The following is a 20,418-nucleotide window of genomic DNA, read 5'->3' on the forward strand; positions in this document are numbered from 1 at the left end:
CAGGGCTGCACATGTCACTCTGGGCGTCACATCGCTTCCTCTTCATTCTAGCAGCGTTCTCCTGAGCGCTGGCCTCCAGAGCCCTGTTCAACACCACATCATCCTGTTAATGCATGCTTCTGGCTCAGTTACACACAGGCAGACTCGGGTAGATCCCCTGCCGTGCAGAGGTCGCACGATTCTCTCGTCTATCCCGTTATGGTTTACGTTATGTGTATACAGAGAGGCAGACATGTGTGTTATTAAGCTCCATTATGCAGAAGGTGCAGATGCAAAGCATTTCCGCAGTTTAGCCACAAACAGATATGCTCGCTGCTCCAATGAATCATAAACATACACAGTTAAACGATGATAATAATGGAGGAAAGAAGATTAAAAGCATTGACAGTAACTTTGGAGCATGTTTGGAACATTCATCCCTCTGCAGGCAGAAAATCCCAGCAATCTGCCGAAACCAGTCATCACACATATCTGTTATCTACAGTCATCTACATTAATCTATAGTAATCTACACTAATTCATATTATTCTATAGTAATCTACACTAATTCATATTATTCTATAGTAATCTACACTAATTCATATTATTCTATAGTAATCTACACTAATTCATATTATTCTGTAGTAATATAGTTTTTCATATTATTCTATAGTAATCTACACTAATTCATATTATTTTATAGTAATCTACACTAATTCATATTATTCTGTAGTAATCTACACTAATTCATATTATTCTGTAGTAATATAGTTTTTCATATTATTCTATAGTAATCTACACTAATTCATATTATTTTATAGTAATCTACACTAATTCATATTATTCTATAGTAATCTACACTAATTTATATTATTCTATAGTAATCTACACTAATTCATATTATTTTATAGTAATCTACACTAATTCATATTATTCTATAGTAATCTACACTAATTCATATTATTTTATAGTAATCTACACTAATTCATATTATTCTATAGTAATCTACACTAATTCATATTATTCTATAGTAATCTACACTAATTCATATTATTCTGTAGTAATATAGTTTTTCATATTATTCTATAGTAATCTACACTAATTCATATTATTTTATAGTAATCTACACTAATTCATATTATTCTGTAGTAATCTACACTAATTCATATTATTCTGTAGTAATATAGTTTTTCATATTATTCTATAGTAATCTACACTAATTCATATTGTTTTATAGTAATCTACACTAATTCATATTATTCTATAGTAATCTACACTAATTCATATTATTCTATAGTAATCTACACTAATTCATATTATTCTATAGTAATCTACACTAATTCATATTATTCTGTAGTAATATAGTTTTTCATATTATTCTATAGTAATCTACACTAATTCATATTATTCTATAGTAATCTACACTAATTCATGTTATTCTATAGCAATCTACACTAATTCATATTATTCTATAGTAATCTACACTAATTCATAATATTCTGTAGTAATATAGTTTTTCATATTATTCTATAGTAATCTACACTAATTCATATTATTTTATAGTAATCTACACTAATTCATATTATTCTATAGTAATCTACACTAATTCATATTATTTTATAGTAATCTACACTAATTCATATTATTCTATAGTAATCTACACTAATTCATGTTATTCTATAGCAATCTACACTAATTCATATTATTCTATAGTAATCTACACTAATTCATATTATTCTGTAGTAATATAGTTTTTCATATTATTCTATAGTAATCTACACTAATTCATATTATTCCATAGTAATCTAAACTAATTCATATTATTCTATAGTAATCTATAATAATTCATATTATTCCATAGTAATCTACACTAATTCATATTATTCCATAGTAATCAACACTAATTCATATTATTCTATAGTAATCTACACTAATTCATATTATTCTATAGTAATCTATAATAATTCATATTATTCCATAGTAATCTACACTAATTCACATTATTCTATAGTAATCTACACTAATTCATATTATTCTATAGTAATCTACACTAATTCATATTATTCCATAGTAATCTACACTAATTCACATTATTCTATAGTAATCTACACTAATTCATATTATTCTATAGTAATCTACACTAATTCATATTATTCTATAGTAATCTACACTAATTCATATTATTCTATAGTAATCTACACTAATTCATATTATTCTATAGTAATCTACACTAATTCATATTATTCCATAGTAATCTACACTAATTCATATTATTCTATAGTAATCTACACTAATTCATATTATTCTATAGTAATCTACACTAATTCATATTATTCTATAGTAATCTATACTAATTCATATTATTCTATAGTAATCTATAATAATTCATATTATTCCATAGTAATCTACACTAATTCATATTATTCTATAGTAATCTATAATAATTCATATTATTCCATAGTAATCTACACTAATTTATATTATTCTATAGTAATCTACACTAATTCATATTATTCTATAGTAATCTATAATAATTCATATTATTCCATAGTAATCTACACTAATTCATATTATTCTATAGTAATCTACACTAATTCATATTATTCTATAGTAATCTACACTAATTCATATTATTCTATAGTAATCTATACTAATTCATATTATTCCATAGTAATCTACACTAATTCATATTATTCAATAGTAATCTACACTCATTCATGTTATTCTATAGTAATCTATACTAATTCATATTATTTTATAGTAATCTACACTAATTCATATTATTCTATAGTAATCTATACTAATTCATATTATTTTATAGTAATCTACACTAATTCATATTATTCTATAGTAATCTACACTAATTCATATTATTCTATAGTAATCTACACTCATTCATATTATTCTATAGTAATCTACACTAATTCATATTATTTTATAGTAATCTACACTAATTCATATTATTCTGTAGTAATATAGTTTTTCATATTATTCTATAGTAATCTACACTAATTCATATTATTCTATAGTAATCTACACTAATTCATGTTATTCTATAGCAATCTACACTAATTCATATTATTCTATAGTAATCTACACTAATTCATAATATTCTGTAGTAATATAGTTTTTCATATTATTCTATAGTAATCTACACTAATTCATATTATTTTATAGTAATCTACACTAATTCATATTATTCTATAGTAATCTACACTAATTCATATTATTTTATAGTAATCTACACTAATTCATATTATTCTATAGTAATCTACACTAATTCATGTTATTCTATAGCAATCTACACTAATTCATATTATTCTATAGTAATCTACACTAATTCATATTATTCTGTAGTAATATAGTTTTTCATATTATTCTATAGTAATCTACACTAATTCATATTATTTTATAGTAATCTACACTAATTCATATTATTCTATAGTAATCTACACTAATTCATGTTATTCTATAGCAATCTACACTAATTCATATTATTCTATAGTAATCTACACTAATTCATATTATTCTGTAGTAATATAGTTTTTCATATTATTCTATAGTAATCTACACTAATTCATATTATTCCATAGTAATCTAAACTAATTCATATTATTCTATAGTAATCTATAATAATTCATATTATTCCATAGTAATCTACACTAATTCATATTATTCCATAGTAATCAACACTAATTCATATTATTCTATAGTAATCTACACTAATTCATATTATTCTATAGTAATCTATAATAATTCATATTATTCTATAGTAATCTACACTAATTCATATTATTCTATAGTAATCTACACTAATTCACATTATTTTATAGTAATCTACACTAATTCATATTATTCTATAGTAATCTACACTAATTCATATTATTCTATAGTAATCTACACTAATTCATATTATTCTATAGTAATCTACACTAATTCATATTATTCTGTAGTAATATAGTTTTTCATATTATTCTATAGTAATCTACACTAATTCATATTATTCTATAGTAATCTACACTAATTCATATTATTCTATAGTAATCTACACTAATTCATATTATTCTATAGTAATCTATAATAATTCATATTATTCCATAGTAATCTACACTAATTCACATTATTCTATAGTAATCTACACTAATTCATATTATTCTATAGTAATCTACACTAATTCATATTATTCCATAGTAATCTACACTAATTCACATTATTCTATAGTAATCTACACTAATTCATATTATTCTATAGTAATCTACACTAATTCATATTATTCTATAGTAATCTACACTAATTCATATTATTCTATAGTAATCTACACTAATTCATATTATTCTATAGTAATCTACACTAATTCATATTATTCCATAGTAATCTACACTAATTCATATTATTCTATAGTAATCTACACTAATTCATATTATTCTATAGTAATCTACACTAATTCATATTATTCTATAGTAATCTATACTAATTCATATTATTCTATAGTAATCTATAATTCATATTATTCCATAGTAATCTACACTAATTCATATTATTCTATAGTAATCTATAATAATTCATATTATTCCATAGTAATCTACACTAATTTATATTATTCTATAGTAATCTACACTAATTCATATTATTCTATAGTAATCTATACTAATTCATATTATTCTATAGTAATCTATAATAATTCATATTATTCCATAGTAATCTACACTAATTCATATTATTCTATAGTAATCTATAATAATTCATATTATTCCATAGTAATCTACACTAATTTATATTATTCTATAGTAATCTACACTAATTCATATTATTCTATAGTAATCTATAATAATTCATATTATTCCATAGTAATCTACACTAATTCATATTATTCTATAGTAATCTACACTAATTCATATTATTCTATAGTAATCTATACTAATTCATATTATTCTATAGTAATCTACACTAATTCATATTATTCTATAGTAATCTACACTTATTTACAGTAATCTTTTATCCTTTTTTCTGTCATCTCTTCATCTGTTTCCTCTTCATCAGGTCAGATGAAGTGGTTTGAAGCACGGAAACCGTGTACAGAAAGAGAGCTGTCCACGCTCTTCCTTTACAAACATCAGTTAAAGTGGAGGTAAAGGTGTGCCCGTGGTCTTATCTATACACGTAAAGCCAGGTGAGGAACAGTCCCCCCCCCACCCCCCTCCACTGGAACTGGTCTCTGTCTGGTACTGGTTCCCTACCACCAGGACCACTGGCCAGTCCTGGTCCAGAAGGATCAGGTCCACTGGCCAGTCCTGATCCTTCTGGACCAGGGCCACTGGCCAGTCCTGATCCTGCTGAACTTTCCCTTGCGTTTGACCAGGTTAACTGTCAGATTCCCCTCTTCAAACTCTCAGAGCTTTGCACCTCAGCATCTGGTCCACGGCCCACCTCACAGGCAGAGCAAAGCCTGGTATTCCAGACCCCAGCACTTTCATGTCAAGGGAAGAGCTGGTTGAAGCCACGCAGCAAGTCCTTCACGGGGCGGTCTCCTCTGCTAGGACTGCTTCTGAGCAGGTTTTAGACAACAAGTGGAATGGATGAGTTTGAGACCTTGGAAAGGGACGTGCTGTAGGCACCAGCAGCCATATCAGTATGCTCTCACCTGAGTATGAGCCTATCACTGGGCTGACTGGAGCTGGGGACGATTGCTACAAGCAGAAAGTTTAGTTCTGAAACACGGCACCCTTTTAGCTCCAGAACACCCCGTCACCAGCCTCATTGACACATTTCTCCGGTAGCCTGGTCCAGATGAGTCTTTGCAGAGCCATGTTGCTACTACTGGTTTGCCAGGGGCCAACAACTGATATGAACACATACCAGAGGCAGTGTGCAGAATGCCAGAAATAGCATGGCAAACCCGTCGTCACCAAAATGGCTGACCTCCCCAACAGCAAACCCCTGAATCCACAAACCAGCCTTCTAGTCAGAAGGCGTAGAACCTTTGTAGGCCGGAGGCATGAGAAACGTTGGGTGTGGTGGAAAATTTCATGTTCTAGCTTAGGTAGTCTTATATTTCCTAATCCTTAGCATTTATTCATTTCTGATGGTTTTGACTAGGTGATGATTTTGACCGTGCTTTTGACCAGGTTAGTCATCAGATTCTCATCTCCAGCTTTGCACCTTCAGACCTACAGTCATCTTCTGTAGGTCTGAAGATGTCAAGCTGAATGTGGTCAGTTTGACCTAACTCTTAGAATAACAATGATGATGACATGCAATTGACGTCCTGTAGGCGAGGTCTGAAAAGGCAGTTTTGTCTCAGACTCCTCTGAGTTTTTTCAGATTTCTGCTCTGTAAGACCTCTGAACTGTCTCTCCTTGTAATACTCTGTTCCTTCTCTTTCTGTTCAATAAACTTTTTAATCTTTTCACTTCAGAACCAGACTCCTCATCATTGACAGACTTTTTTCCTCAACAGGGGCATCACCTTCAAAATGTCGAAAGACCCTATGTGTACTTCTGGATCAACCGCCCAGTCTGCATTAATAGTCCCAAGTCATGTCCCTGCATACATTCATCTCCCATCTTGAAACGTCGTTTGAGGTCTGGTTGAATCAAGGTACCAGTTTCTGCAATGGAGCTTGTGATTCTGTGGTAAGAACCCTGTTCTCCAGGAGCAGCTAGCTAAACACAAAATCAAATTTTGGGGGTGCCTGAAAAAGGAAATAAGGTCAGTTAGGTGTGCAGTCCAAGTCATCCTAGAGGAATAGGTTGTTACTGAAGAGTCCTTCTTACAGCACTTATTAAAGTGGAAGGCAAACCTAATGCTGTCATGGTTTGCTGTTTGAGTCTGTGCAGGTTGCCATGGGGACTCGAGGCGGAGTCTGGAGCTTCAATTACAACCACCTGGAGCTCATCTTCCTGATTTATCCTGCTATTTAAGGACAAGCTGGAGTTCCAGTCTTCGCCAGACTGTCTCTCTTTACTGCGTGGTAATCAGGCCAGTTCCAGTGCTTACCTTGTGGCTCATCGCTAGAGATTTCATTTTGTTTTTCTTTGCCTCCTCAGCACATCAACACCATTATAGACGTCTTCCTGGATCAGGATCCTTTTCCTCAGCCAACTTCACCAACTGCTTATGCCTGCCTGCTTGTTCTGCCTCAAACCAAGGCCAACCACCACAACCAGAGGCCACCCCCCCAGCAACCTCCACTATCATCAGAATTCCAATGATCTGAGAAGTTCTTCCCTGGACCAGACCAACAGGATCTGAGTACTAAATAAATACTTCATTTACCTCTTCATCTGTACGTTCTGCTTTTGGGTCCACCCCTCCACCCCGGTCTCTGACCGTGACAAATGCAAAGCCTCTTCACTATGCATCATCGGTCATTGCTGATCCTGACCCTAAATCTTATGCTAACGAGGCGGCGGGAATCTTCTCTCCCTCAAGTTGTTAATGGAGCTTCTTCTTCATCATCTTCATCTTTGTGCCACTTATCCGGGGTCGGGTCGTGGGGGCAGCAGCCTAAGCAGGGAAGCCCAGACTTCCCTCTCCCCAGCCACATTTGCCAACTCTGCGGGGGGATCCCGAGGCGTTCCCAGGCCAGCCGAGAGATATAATCCCTCCAGCGTGTCCTGGGTCTTCCCCGGGGTCTCCTCCCAGAGGGACGTGCCTGGAGCACCTCACCAGGGAGGCGTCCAGGAGGCATCCTGACCAGATGCCCGAGCCACCTCAACTGGTTCCTCTCGATGCGGAGCAGCGGCTCTACGCTGATCTCCTCCCAGAAGACCGAGCACCTCACCCTATCTCTAAGGGAGAGCCCGGCCACCCTGCGGAGGAAACTCATTTCAGCCGCCTGTATACAAGATCTCATTCTTTCGGTCACGACCCACAGCTCATGACCATAGGTGAGGGTAGGAACGTAGATCGACTGGTAAATCGAGCGCTTCGCCTTCTGACTCAGCTCCTTCTTTGCCACGACAGACCGGCGCAGAGTCCGCATTACTGCAGACGCCGCACCGATCCGTATGTCGATCTTGACCTCCATCCTTCCCTCACTCGTGAACAAGACCCCGAGATATTTAAACTCCTCCACTTGAGGCAGGACCTGACTCCCGACCCGGAGAGGGGAATCCACCCTATTCCGGCTGAGGACCATGGTCTCAGATTGGGAGGTGCTGATTCTCATCCCAGCCGCTTCACACTCAGCCGCGGTGATAAAGGGCAGCCTTGGCGGAGTCCAACCCTCACCGGAAACGAATCCGACTTACTACCGGCAATGTGGACCAAGCTCTGACACCTGTCGTACAGGGACCGGACAGCTCGCACAAGGGGGTCTGGTACCCCATACTCCCGGAGTACCCCCCACAGGAGCCCCTGGGGGACACGGCCGAACGCTTTCTCCAGGTCCACAAAGCACATGTAGACTGGTTGGGCAAACTCCCATGCCCCCTCCAGGACCCCAAAGAGGGTAAAGAGCTGGTCCACTGTTCCGCGACCAGGACGAAAACCACACTGCTCCTCCTCAATCCGGGATTCGACTATCCGGCGGACCCTCCTCTTCAGGAACCCTGAATAGACCTTACCAGGGGAGGCTGAGGAGTGTGATTCCCCTGTAATTGGAACACACCCTCTGGTCCCCCTTCTTAAAAAGGGGGACCACCACCCCAGCCTGCCAATCCAGCGGTACTGCCCCCGATGTCCATGCGATGCTGTAGAGGCGTGTCAGCCAGGACAGCCCCACAGCACCCAGAGCCTTAAGGAACTCCGGGCGGATCTCATCCACCCCCACGGCCTTGCCGCCAAGGAGCTTTTTGACCACCTCAGCGACTTCAGCCCCAGAGATAGGAGAGTCCACCCCTGAGTCCCCCAGCTCTGCTTCCTCATCGGAAGACGTGTTGGTAGGATTGAGGAGGTCTTCGAAGTATTCCCTCCACCGACCCACAACGTCCCAAGTTGAGGTCAGCAGCTCCCCACCTCCACTGTACACAGTATTGACGGAGCACTGCTTCCCCCTCCTGAGCCGCCAGAGGGTGGACCAGAATCTCCTTGAAGCCATCCGGAAGTCTTTCTCCATGGCCTCGCCGAACTCCTCCCATGCCCGAGTTTTTGCCTCATGATGTTTGCCTCATGGGTACCACATGCCGCATAGCCTGTCGGTACCCATCAGCTGCCTCCAGAGTCCCACAGGCCAAGAAGGCCCGATAGGACTCCTTCTTCAGCTTGATGGCATCCCTCACTGTTGGTGTCCACCAACGAGTCCTGGGATTACCGCCCTGACAGGCACCAACGACCTTACAGCCACAGCTCTGGCTGGCTGCCTCAGCAATAGAGGCACGGAACACAGCCCATTCGGACTCAATGTCCCCCGCCTCACTCGGGACATGGTTGAAGCTCTGCTGAAGGTGGGAGTTGAAGCTCGCTCTGACGGGGGACTCAGCCAGACGTTCCCAGCAGACCCTCACAGCACGTTTGGGCCTGCCAGATCTGACCGGCTTCCTCCCCCACCATCTGAGCCAACTCAGATGGTGATCAGCAGACAGCCCCCCCCCCCCCCTTCACCCGAGTGTCCAAGGCATGTGGCCGCAGGTCCGACGATATGACTACAAAATCGATCATCGAACTGCGGCCCAGGGAATCCTGATGCCAGGTGTACATATGGACACTCTTAAGTTGGAACATGGTGTTCATTATGGACAATCCATGACGAGCACAGAAGTCCAATAACAAAACACCATTTGGGTTCAGAGGGGGGGGACCATGCCTCCCAATCACTCCCCTCCAGGTCTCACTGTCATTGCCCACGTGAGCATTGAAGTCCCCCAGCAGAACAATGGAGTCCCCAGAAGGAGCACCCTCCAGCACTCCCTCCAAGGACTCCAGAAAGGGTGGGAACTGCTGTTCGGTGCATAAGCACAGACAACAGTCAGGACCCGTCCCCCCACCCGGAGGCGGAGGGAAACTACCCTTTCATCCACCGGGGTAAACCCCAACGTGCAGGCACCAAGCTGGGGGCTGATGAGAATGCCCACACCTGCTCGGCGCCTCTCACCATGAGCAACTCCAGAGTGGAAGAAAGTCCAGCCCCTCTTGAGGGTACTGGTTCCAGAGCCCAAGCCATGCGTCGAGGTGAGTCCAACTATATCTAGCCGGAACCGCTCAACCTCGCGCAGAAGGTCAGGCTCCTTCCCCACCAGAGAGGTGACGTTCCACGTCCCTAGAGCCAGCTTCTGCAGCCGGGGATCGGACCGCCAGGGTCCCCGCCTCTTGCTGCCGCCCAGCTCACATCGCACCCGACCCCTACGGCTCCTCCCGCAGATGGTGAGCCCACGGGAGGTGGGGCCCATTTAACCCTTTCGGGCTGAGCTCGACCGGGCCCCATGGGTAAAGGCCCGGCCACCAGACGCTTGCTCTTGTACCCCACCCCCAGGCCTGGCTCCAGAGGGGGGTCCCGGTAACCCGCGTCCGGGCAAGGGAACATTTCTGCCCGCATTTGTGTTCATCACAGGGGTCTTGTGAGCCGTACTTGGTCTGGTCCCTACCCTAGACACCTGTTTGCCATGGGTGACCCTACCAGGGGCATAAAGCCCCAGACAACATAGCTGCTAGGATCTTTGGGACACACAAACCCCTCCACCACAATAAGGTGACGGCTCAGTTGTTTATGGAGCAACTGATTTAATTGGTAGTCAAAGATGGCAACAAAGTCAGACTGTTGCTGACCCCCTCTGGAGTCAGTAAGGATATCTCCCAGGCCTTCAACCTGGACAGAAGTAGCTAAACTACGGTCATGATCGTGGATTCTCAACTGCCCAGGCCCATCTGGCCAGTAGGCAGCATCACAAAGGTTTTCCCAGGATCAGATGGCAGAGTAGGTCTGCAGAAGTGCAGATTAAGGACCAGACATTCACTCGACCCATGATGAAGCTCGTTACATTGCCTGGGGTGCCTGCAGAGCATTCCTCCCTCCAGGAAGATCGTGGACTTTGTGAGGTTATGTATTTGCTACACAAATACAGAGGAAACTGTAGAAAGGTCCCTGTTTTTCTGACAGAACTCCATGTCCCAGAATTCATTGCCGTGTTCAGGTCTGTGTGTATGCACAGTGGTGTAGGTGTGTGTGTCTGTGTACATGTGCGTGGGCGTGCATGTGTGTGTACTAAACATTAGGAATGATTTGTATTGCGTGATCATACAAATGCAACCACACCCCCTCCAAGGACCAGGGACATATCCAGAGGGCCCCAATACCCAGGCAGCCAGTAGTCGACAAAGAGCACCAAGACCGCCCCAGGTCTGCAGAGGAAAGCTGCAGTCATAGCACCCCTGCAGTCAGACAGCGCAGACTCATGCCAGCAGCCCGTCTGCCCTGCCATGTATAGCTGCCGAAGCAAGAGTCGGGGAAAGAACCAGACAGCCGCTTAACACCCCAGGGAAGACAGCCGCTTAACACCCGGGTCAGCAGGGTCACACCAGACAGCCACCCACCCCAGTGCCCAGTCCCCATCCAACCACAACCCATCCCTCCAGTCTCCTGAACCCATCCAGCCCCTAATCTCAACCCCCACCAACCCGAGTGAGCAGCCCAAGCATGCCAGAGGACAGTGAGCCCCGCACAGCCACAGGAGACCCCTGTGCATGCCCTCACCTTCTGCAGTGTCATGTGATGCAATGCACTGCTCTGCCACCATTGTTAGATCGACCCACTTTGAAGCAGCTAGCCTGCTGGAGCTAGTGAGCTAACAGTGTTTATCCATGGTTGGCTGAGACAAATGAACGTCACATGACTTTTAACTATCACTAGTTCTTTTATTTTGTACTTGTTGTATGTTGTTCTGATATGTGTTTCTGTTCAAGTTGTTTGTTACGTTACCACATTGTCAGGAATGTGATTAGCCACATGCTGGCTAATTCCTGTTTTTATCTGATATGTAGCAGCATTGCCATGCTTAATGTTCCTTCAGATATTCTACAGCTGCTGCAAAAGCTAACGCCACAGGCTAATTAAGCTGATCAATCAGCTGAGCTGCTGGTCAACTGTAAAAACACACAGTGGGTTCATTTCTGGTCTTAGAATGCCATCTAGTGGCCATTTAGGGACGCACTTTTCTTTTTATGTTCCTCTCCTTGAGCATCGATGCAGCTGACTTAGAACTTTCATTTCAACATAATATGGATATTTTGAATTGATTTTGTTAATTTGTGTTTGTTTCTGTTTATTCTGTACAAACCACAACATTATGTTATTAACAGTGAGTAAAGTAGCCAATACATAAACCAACTCTGGATGTGAATCTCCTTCTGACAGAGGACACTGCAGCATCTCATTCAACCAGCCACCAGATGTGCACCATTCTTTGCACAGCCCATTCAAGTCAATCCGGATCATTTTCTGTTGAGGAGTCTGCAGGTGGACGCTTAACACCTGGGTCAGCAGGGTCACACCAAACAGGGGTGTTCAGGCACAGCCGAGCTCCAGACTGGATGTCTGATATGTAGCATGAAACATGTAAAGCAGATGAGCTGTAAGTCAGCAGCTTGAGTTGTCTGCCTGAACCAGGTCGCAGGCAATGCATCGTTAAGCAACCAGCAGCAGTGTGACAGCAGGTGTGTTGTACCTGTGGAACTCCCTCTCTTCCTCCTGGACATTGTGGGACTCCTGCAGGCTGAGCTCAATGGCTGCCTGCAGCTCATCTTTGGGAAGCCCTGCAGAAACAGAAAACTTCATGAAACCTGGAATCTCCTCATCCGAAAGCAGACGGGTTCATGTTGCATCATCCAACAGCTAAAGACACCTTTGTAATACAGTTTATGGCTAAAGCTTTCTTTTATTGCAGCTAAAATGTTATCATCATCATCATATCTGGGGGGTTGGAGATTTTAGGATGTGTTTGGGACCGTGCCGTTCTCCAGGGTACAGTCAGAGTAAATGACTGACTCTACTGAGTCCGGAGACGTTCAGCAGCAGAAAGTGGAGCTCCTAAAGAAAACAGTTGTTGACATGATGGTCTGACTTTTACTCTGTAGTGTTTCAACCTTCTGGCTGCTGAAGCAAGACTCCGCTGGAGGTCGCCGGCCGACTGCTTGTCATAACTCTCGCTACATGTGGGTTGACAATAAGCCGTTTCTGTCGTCATCCTTGTCTCCACATTTCTATAATCTTGTATGTAATAATGGATGTAATGTAGTCAGAATGATGTAGGAGCTCCTTCTGTACCTTTCTGACCTTCCCAGGTCTCTCCAGATGTCCCTGACTCCCGCGACTCTGCAGGGTCCTGCATCTCTGCAGGCGGGGTTGTTAGCAGTCCAACTGCCTGTCCAATGTCCCCCTGACTGGCCTTGAAAAGAGACAACAAAGAGGACATGAGATGAAATAACTTCCCTCAGCAATTCAGATCAGTTTGAGTATAAAAGCAACACATTAAAGCAATCCAAGCATGAAGAGCAGCTGAGTGGTTTGATGATGAATTCAGTACATGAGGTATCGAATCAGTGAGCTGCTGCAGCATTTATGTCTGCAGGGTGGACGCGCATCAGTCAGCCGGTCCCTTTATGGTCTGATCATCACTTAATCGCTCTCCAGTTAGGTTAGGAATGTTTCAGAACATAAGCATTATTCCAGAGGAGGAATCTGAGCACCACAGGGTTTGTCTTCAACCTAAAGTTCAGCTTCAGGCTTTCAGCTGGTCAGCGCTCATAGTTTCAATCCTCTATAGTGTCAGACACCTCTACATGCCTCAGTTCTGGACTCAGCGGCTCCAAAACAGATTTCTGCAGGGGCCCCTTTCCATCGACGACAACAATGAACCACAGAAATATACGAAGAAAGGCGTCATCGCTTTAGTGGCTGCAGTTGAAACCATGTCCGTGTTATGATCCATTCTTCTTCAGCTGCTGTGAAACGTTTAAAATCTACAAACTCGTTCAGATGATTTGAGTTTCCAGCGAGACGAAGCTGCTTCAGTAAAACATCGTTGGTTTATTCCTAACCTGTGTTCAGGAAGAAACTTCTCCAAGTGGTCTTGGAACTAGTTTGGCTTCATACTTTATAATATCAGATGATAATATTTTGATATATGCAAAAGATTGTAGCCCCCCCCCCCCCCCCCCCCTCCCACACTGATTATTATTATTACTGACCGCGTGCTGCATCATATTTTCTTCTTTTTCTGAGTATTTGAAGTGTCTGTTGTGTATTCATCATCGCTTTCCATCGGTACTTTTACAAAGTTGTCCAGTGCCAAAACTCCCAGGTTTTATGAAGACTTGCTACACGCCCCCCAGTTTGGGAACCACTGCGTTATCTGATCCGTATGGTACATTAATAATGTCCCTGCTGCTGTTGTTCTGGAGCCATGCAGTAAATGTAGAGCTTCTTCCTTCACTGTGTGTCTGACAGCGGGAGAAGCTGGACCATCTTAAACCCATGGAAATGTCTGGTGCTGCAGGCAGCTTGCACTGATTCATAAACAGTGTTTTTTCTTTACCTTCAGGGCTTTGATGAGAATCTGTTGGTCCTGGATCCCCGTGATCTCCCTCAGCTGATCCATCAGCTTTCTGCTCTGCTCGAGAAATAAAAACAACTCTTCACATCTGTGGAAACGTCAGGGTGGTGAAGCTGCATTTGAATGCACTTCCAACTAAATCATGACTGGGACACGCAGTTGATAAGTCACCATTCTAACTGGGAATAAAATATTCCCAGTTCAGACTCGGAAACATAGTAACCAGCTCATCTGTACAGTTTTCCAGCTGCAGCCAGTGACCCACTTTAAAGGCACCTAAAGGTCTTCCCATGACGACCTGGTGGCGTCTCAAATGGAGAGGAGTTCAGTCAGCAGCGCGGAGAACAGCTAACGCTCTGCTGGGAGGCCGTCCACGAACCCAAAGGCTCCTTTAATTCAAGTGTTTATATATTGTATTAAATAAGAGACCTGGAGCCTCATTTACGAATCTGTCGCACAAAACCCGGCGTACGCCAAGTATAGTCAACTTTTGGGATTTATCAAAACACGACTTGCCGGTAAAACGTCCCGACCTCCACGCCAACTCTGACCCTGGCGTACGACAACATCTGGAGAAACGGCGACACCAAAGGCAGAAAATAAAACCAAAGAAATTGTGGGAAATTTGGGGCATTTGTTCCAAATCAAATATAAACTTTTACGCAGAATGTTGGACATTAACAGCATTTTAAAAAAATTGATATTGTTCCTCCACCACGTAAAACATCAACCACTAAAATGTGTTCTGAAACAAAGCAGTTCTACATGTTATAAAAACCATTTCACACAGTTAATTAGTCATACAGAAGCTGTCGTAACAATAAAAGTCTAAATGAATAATTGCATTAAAATGAGGTGTCGCCCATCATCAGGCTGCTCAGGTGTTTCCTCCACCTGCAGATACAGAACATGAAGTGATGGTTGGATATAAAATGCTCCCCAATGTGGCTTATCTGTCCCTGCTGGTGGACATGGAACATGGAGACTCTGGACTCCAGTCCGGCACCTTCCAAAGGGAAGGGACTGACAGGTCGGGTCCGCTCCTTTTCCCAACCCAGAGCAGAGGAACAGAACGATGTTCTCCACAGCCAGACGTGGTGTAGCGGCCATCGGGCAGATGGAGGCAGGTGGAGGAGCCTCCATGCCCAGGAGGAAACCTGTTGTACAGCTGCAGATGTGTGCAGATAGTGGAGACGCTACATAACATGCTACTAAATGACGTCAGCGCTTCACCTGCGTTCACCTGATCAATCATCCAATCTGAATGATTGTGTTGTCAATCATCCTCTCACGTTGGAACCAAACGCTGCTGCTTTACGTCTAGAAGTGATGCAACACATCAGAGGTGGAGAATTCTCATTGCACCTCCTCCTTCATGGCAGTTATTGGTTCCTCTGCGAGGACACCGCAGCTAGGACACAAGGTGGAACCACTGCTGAGATTGATGAGACGCTGACAGCATCTGTCCCCTGCTGACCGTCTCTGTCTTTCTGGCGGTGGTGATGTCCGTCCCGTCTCCACCAGATAAAATACTTTTACATTTTACAACCTCATCGATTAGAATTTCTTCCTCATTTCCCAGAAAATTCCTCTTTTTTTTTCTTTCTTTTTTTTCCTGCAGAACCGTCATGGAAATGAGCTCGATTAATATTTATCAGGGTGTTTACCTGACCTTTTATGGCCAACATGTGGGCGTGGCCAGATGTTTTTTTGCGCCGCATTTCCTGTTTTCTGTACGTACGACACCTGTAGTCAGCGTTGCTACACACAGTTTGATAAATGAGGCTCCTGGGGTGTGTCTGGCTGTGGAGAACATAGTTCTGTTCTGCGCTCTAGGTTGGGAAAAGGAGCGGACCCGACCTGTAAGTCACTTCCCTTTGGAAGGTTTGGAAGGCTTGACTTCAGAGTCTCCAAGCTCCTCCGCAGGGACAGATAAGGCACTTTACACATTTGGGTACATTTGATATCCAACCATCACTTCATGTTCTTTATCTGCAGGTCGGGGAAACATCCTGATCAGCCTGATGAAGGACGACACGTCATTTTAATGCAATTATTCATTTAGACCTTTATTATTATGGCAGCTTCTGTACGACTTATTAACTGTGTGAAATGGCTTCTATAACAAGTAGAACTGCTTCGTTTCAGAACAGATTTTAGTGGTTGATGTTTTACGTGGTGAAGGAACAATATCAAATGTGCGTTTCTTTTTTCTTTTCTTTTTTTTTTTTGCAAATACTGTTAATGTCCAACATTCTGCGTAAAACTTTGTATTTTATTTTGAAAAATGTCTCAAATTTCTCACTATTTCTTTTATTTTCTGCCTTTGGTGTCGCTGTTTCCCATTTCTCCAGATGTGCTTACAGAAGGGTCAGAGTTGGCGTGGAGGTAGGGACATTTTACCGCCAAGTCGCGTTTTGATAAATCCCAAAAGTTGACTGTATAGGAAAATTAAAATGAAGTGGAGGGAGAGGAGGGAGCAGAGGACTGTCTGCTACGTCCTCCCAAGGATGGACCCTCTTCACACATCTGCATGGCTTAGTTCAGCCATTAATTCCACATGAAATGACTTAATCTCTGCTTGTTCAACTTCATCTTAATGACAAAAGGCATCTTGTCCTGTTGCAGATATGCAATAAACCGCTGACTGGTTTGTTAAAAGTGGATTTGTTATGTGTTAACTGAACGGACGTCCGCTCGTCCTCACCAGTAACCACACTAACGGCCAGTAACCACAAGTAACCACCAGTAAACAACAGTAACGACCAGTAACCACCAGTAGCCACCAGTAAACACAATTAACCACGAGTAAACAACAGTAACCACCAGTAACGACCAGTAAACCCAGTAAACACCAGTAACCATCAGTAAACACAATCGACAACCAGTAAACACCAGAAACCACCAGTAAAAAACAGTAACCACCAGTAAACACCAGTAACCACCAGTGAACACAATTAAACACCAGTAAACAACAGTAACCACCAGTAAACAAGAGTAACCACCAGTAAACACCAGTAACCACCAGTAAACACAATTAACCACCAGTAACCACCAGTAGCCACCAGTAACCATCAGTAACCACCAGTAACCACCAGTAGCCACCAGTAACCATCAGTAAACACCAGTAACCATCAGTAACCATCAGTAACCACCAGTAGCCACCAGTAACCATCAGTAAACACCAGTAACCATCAGTAAACACCAGTAACCATCAGTAAACACCAGTAACCATCAGTAAACACCAGTAACCACCAGTAACCACCAGTAGCCACCAGTAACCATCAGTAAACACCAGTAACCATCAGTAACCATCAGTAACCACCAGTAACCACCAGTAGCCACCAGTAAACACCAGTAACCATCAGTAACCATCAGTAACCACCAGTAACCACCAGTAGCCACCAGTAACCATCAGTAAACACCAGTAACCATCAGTAACCATCAGTAAACACCAGTAACCATCAGTAAACACCAGTAACCACCAGTAGCCACCAGTAACCATCAGTAAACACCAGTAACCATCAGTAAACACCAGTAACCATCAGTAAACACTAGTAACCACCAGTAACCATCAGTAACCACCAGTAACCGTCAGTAAACACCAGTAACCATCAGTAACCACCAGTAACCACCAGTAGCCACCAGTAAACACCAGTAACCATCAGTAACCATCAGTAACCACCAGTAACCACCAGTAGCCACCAGTAACCATCAGTAAACACCAGTAACCATCAGTAACCATCAGTAAACACCAGTAACCATCAGTAAACACCAGTAACCACCAGTAGCCACCAGTAACCATCAGTAAACACCAGTAACCATCAGTAAACACTAGTAACCACCAGTAACCATCAGTAACCACCAGTAACCGTCAGTAAACACCAGTAACCACCAGTAACCATCAGTAAACACCAGTAACCATCAGTAAACACCAGTAACCACCATTAATCACCAGTAAACACCAGTAACCACCAGTAACCATCAGGAACCACCAATAACCACCAGTAACCATTGGTAACCACCAGTAATCATCAGTAAACACCAGTAACCACCAGTAACCATCAGTAAACACCAGTAGCCACCAGTAACCATCAGTAAACACCAGTAACCATCAGTAAACACCAGTAGCCACCAGTAACCATCAGTAAACACCAGTAACCATCAGTAAACACCAGTAGCCACCAGTAACCATCAGTAAACACCAGTAACCACCAGTAACCATCAGTAAACACCAGTATCCATCAGTAAACACTAGTAACCATCAGTAAAAACCAGTAAACACCAGTAAACACCAGTCACCATTAATAAACACCAGTAACCATCAGTAAAAACCAGTAAACACCAGTAACACCAGTCACCATTAATAAACACCAGTAACCATCAGTAAACACTAGTAACCATAAGTAAAAACCAGTAACCACCAGTAAACACCAGTAACCATCAGTAACCATTAGTAACCACCTATAACCATCAGTAACCACCAGTAAACACCAGTAACCACCGGTAACCATCAGTAACCACCAGTAACCACCAGTAAACACCGGTAACCATCAGTAAACACCAGTAACCACCAGTAAACACCGGTAACCACCAGTAAACACCGGTAACCATCAGTAAACACCAGTAACCACCAGTAAACACCAGTAACCACCAGTAAACACCAGTAACCACCAGTAAACACCGGTAACCATCAGTAAACACCAGTAAACACCAGTAACCACCAGTAAACACTAGTAACCACCATGTCCTTCAATCCAATGTTGGTTTCATAAAGCAACAATCTGAGTCCGCTGGGTGGGAGCTGCTAAATAAAGCCTGCTATCCCGTCAGCAGGTGTTCATGTCACTGTATCACTCACTCACACACACACGCACACACACACACACACAGCAAAGAGCAGGCTGACCAGACTTATATGGAGTCTGGGGGCCATCTGAGACCTCCTTGCTTAGCCTCTATTTTAGGCGTCTGACATGTTTAACAGAAGCTTCTGTTTATCATTCCACTCACCATGCCACTGAGTGCCCTCCACACACACACACACACACACACACACACACACCAGCAAACACATATACTGAGTAGAAAATGGAAGGAAAGGTTTCCATGTTGTGTGTTAAAGCAGCTTTGCTGTCAGTCCACCTGCAGCAGAATGATGAAGACTTCCAGAAGGAAGAGTTAAACATGTCTGGAGTCACTGGAAGCTTTCAACCCCACACGGTGGCTTTCAACTCCACACGGTGGCTTTCAACCCCACACGGTGGCTTTCAACCCCACACGGTGGTTTTCAACCCCACACGGTGGCTTTCAACCCCACACGGTGGCTTTCAACCCCACACGGTGGTTTTCAACCCCACACGGTGGCTTTCACACACGGTGGTTTTCAACCCCACACGGTGGCTTTCAACCCCACACGGTGGTTTTCAACCCCACACGGTGGCTTTCAACCCCACACGGTGGTTTTCACACACGGTGGTTTTCAACCCCACACGGTGGCTTTCACACACGGTGGTTTTCAACCCCACACGGTGGCTTTCACACACGGTGGTTTTCAACCCCACACTATGAGCAGAGAAGCTGCTGAAAGCCCGTTTCCAGGACAGCTGACACGAAACTCCAGAAGCAGGTCAGAATTCCAACAAATGAGTCAGAAAAGCTGGAATTTCTGCTGAACTTTACTTTATTATCACGTTAAACTCTGAAATGAGATGAGGTGAGTTTGCTGCTGGTTTGGTCAGAGGGGTTAGTGGTAACTAGTTAGTAACTAGTTAGTCCAGTCAGTCACGCGCCCGTGATGCTTTGCGCTCACCGCGTCGCCTCCATGTCCAGCCTGTCCAGCTCTCATTTCAGACGGAACTCACTCTTTCTTCCTCTTCTCCCCAAAACGCTCCGCAGCGCTGCCTCTTCCTCACACCAGCTCCATCTGCCACGCGCCCAGCGCGGCCGCCAG

At 42.6% G+C, this 20,418-nt stretch overlaps 1 protein-coding gene across 1 annotated transcript in view; it reads right to left on the bottom strand.

Annotated features, from left to right (window-relative positions):
• The window catches only part of usp28 (ubiquitin specific peptidase 28), a 61,299-nt gene extending 40,881 nt beyond the window's left edge, over positions 1-20,418 (bottom strand). Inside the window, exons 1-5 of the mRNA XM_079248169.1 lie at positions 20,278-20,418; positions 14,448-14,522; positions 13,178-13,298; positions 12,579-12,666; positions 1-83 (exon numbers count right to left, since the gene is read on the bottom strand). The exon at positions 1-83 is cut by the window's left edge and continues 80 nt beyond it. Of these exons, the coding sequence (XP_079104295.1) occupies positions 1-83; positions 12,579-12,666; positions 13,178-13,298; positions 14,448-14,522; positions 20,278-20,313 (403 nt within the window). The 5' untranslated portion in view covers positions 20,314-20,418. The remainder of the gene's footprint in view (positions 84-12,578; positions 12,667-13,177; positions 13,299-14,447; positions 14,523-20,277) is intronic.

The sequence above is a fragment of the Telmatherina bonti genome (assembly GCF_933228915.1).
Source record: "Telmatherina bonti genome assembly, chromosome: 10".
NCBI lineage: Eukaryota > Metazoa > Chordata > Actinopteri > Atheriniformes > Telmatherinidae > Telmatherina > Telmatherina bonti.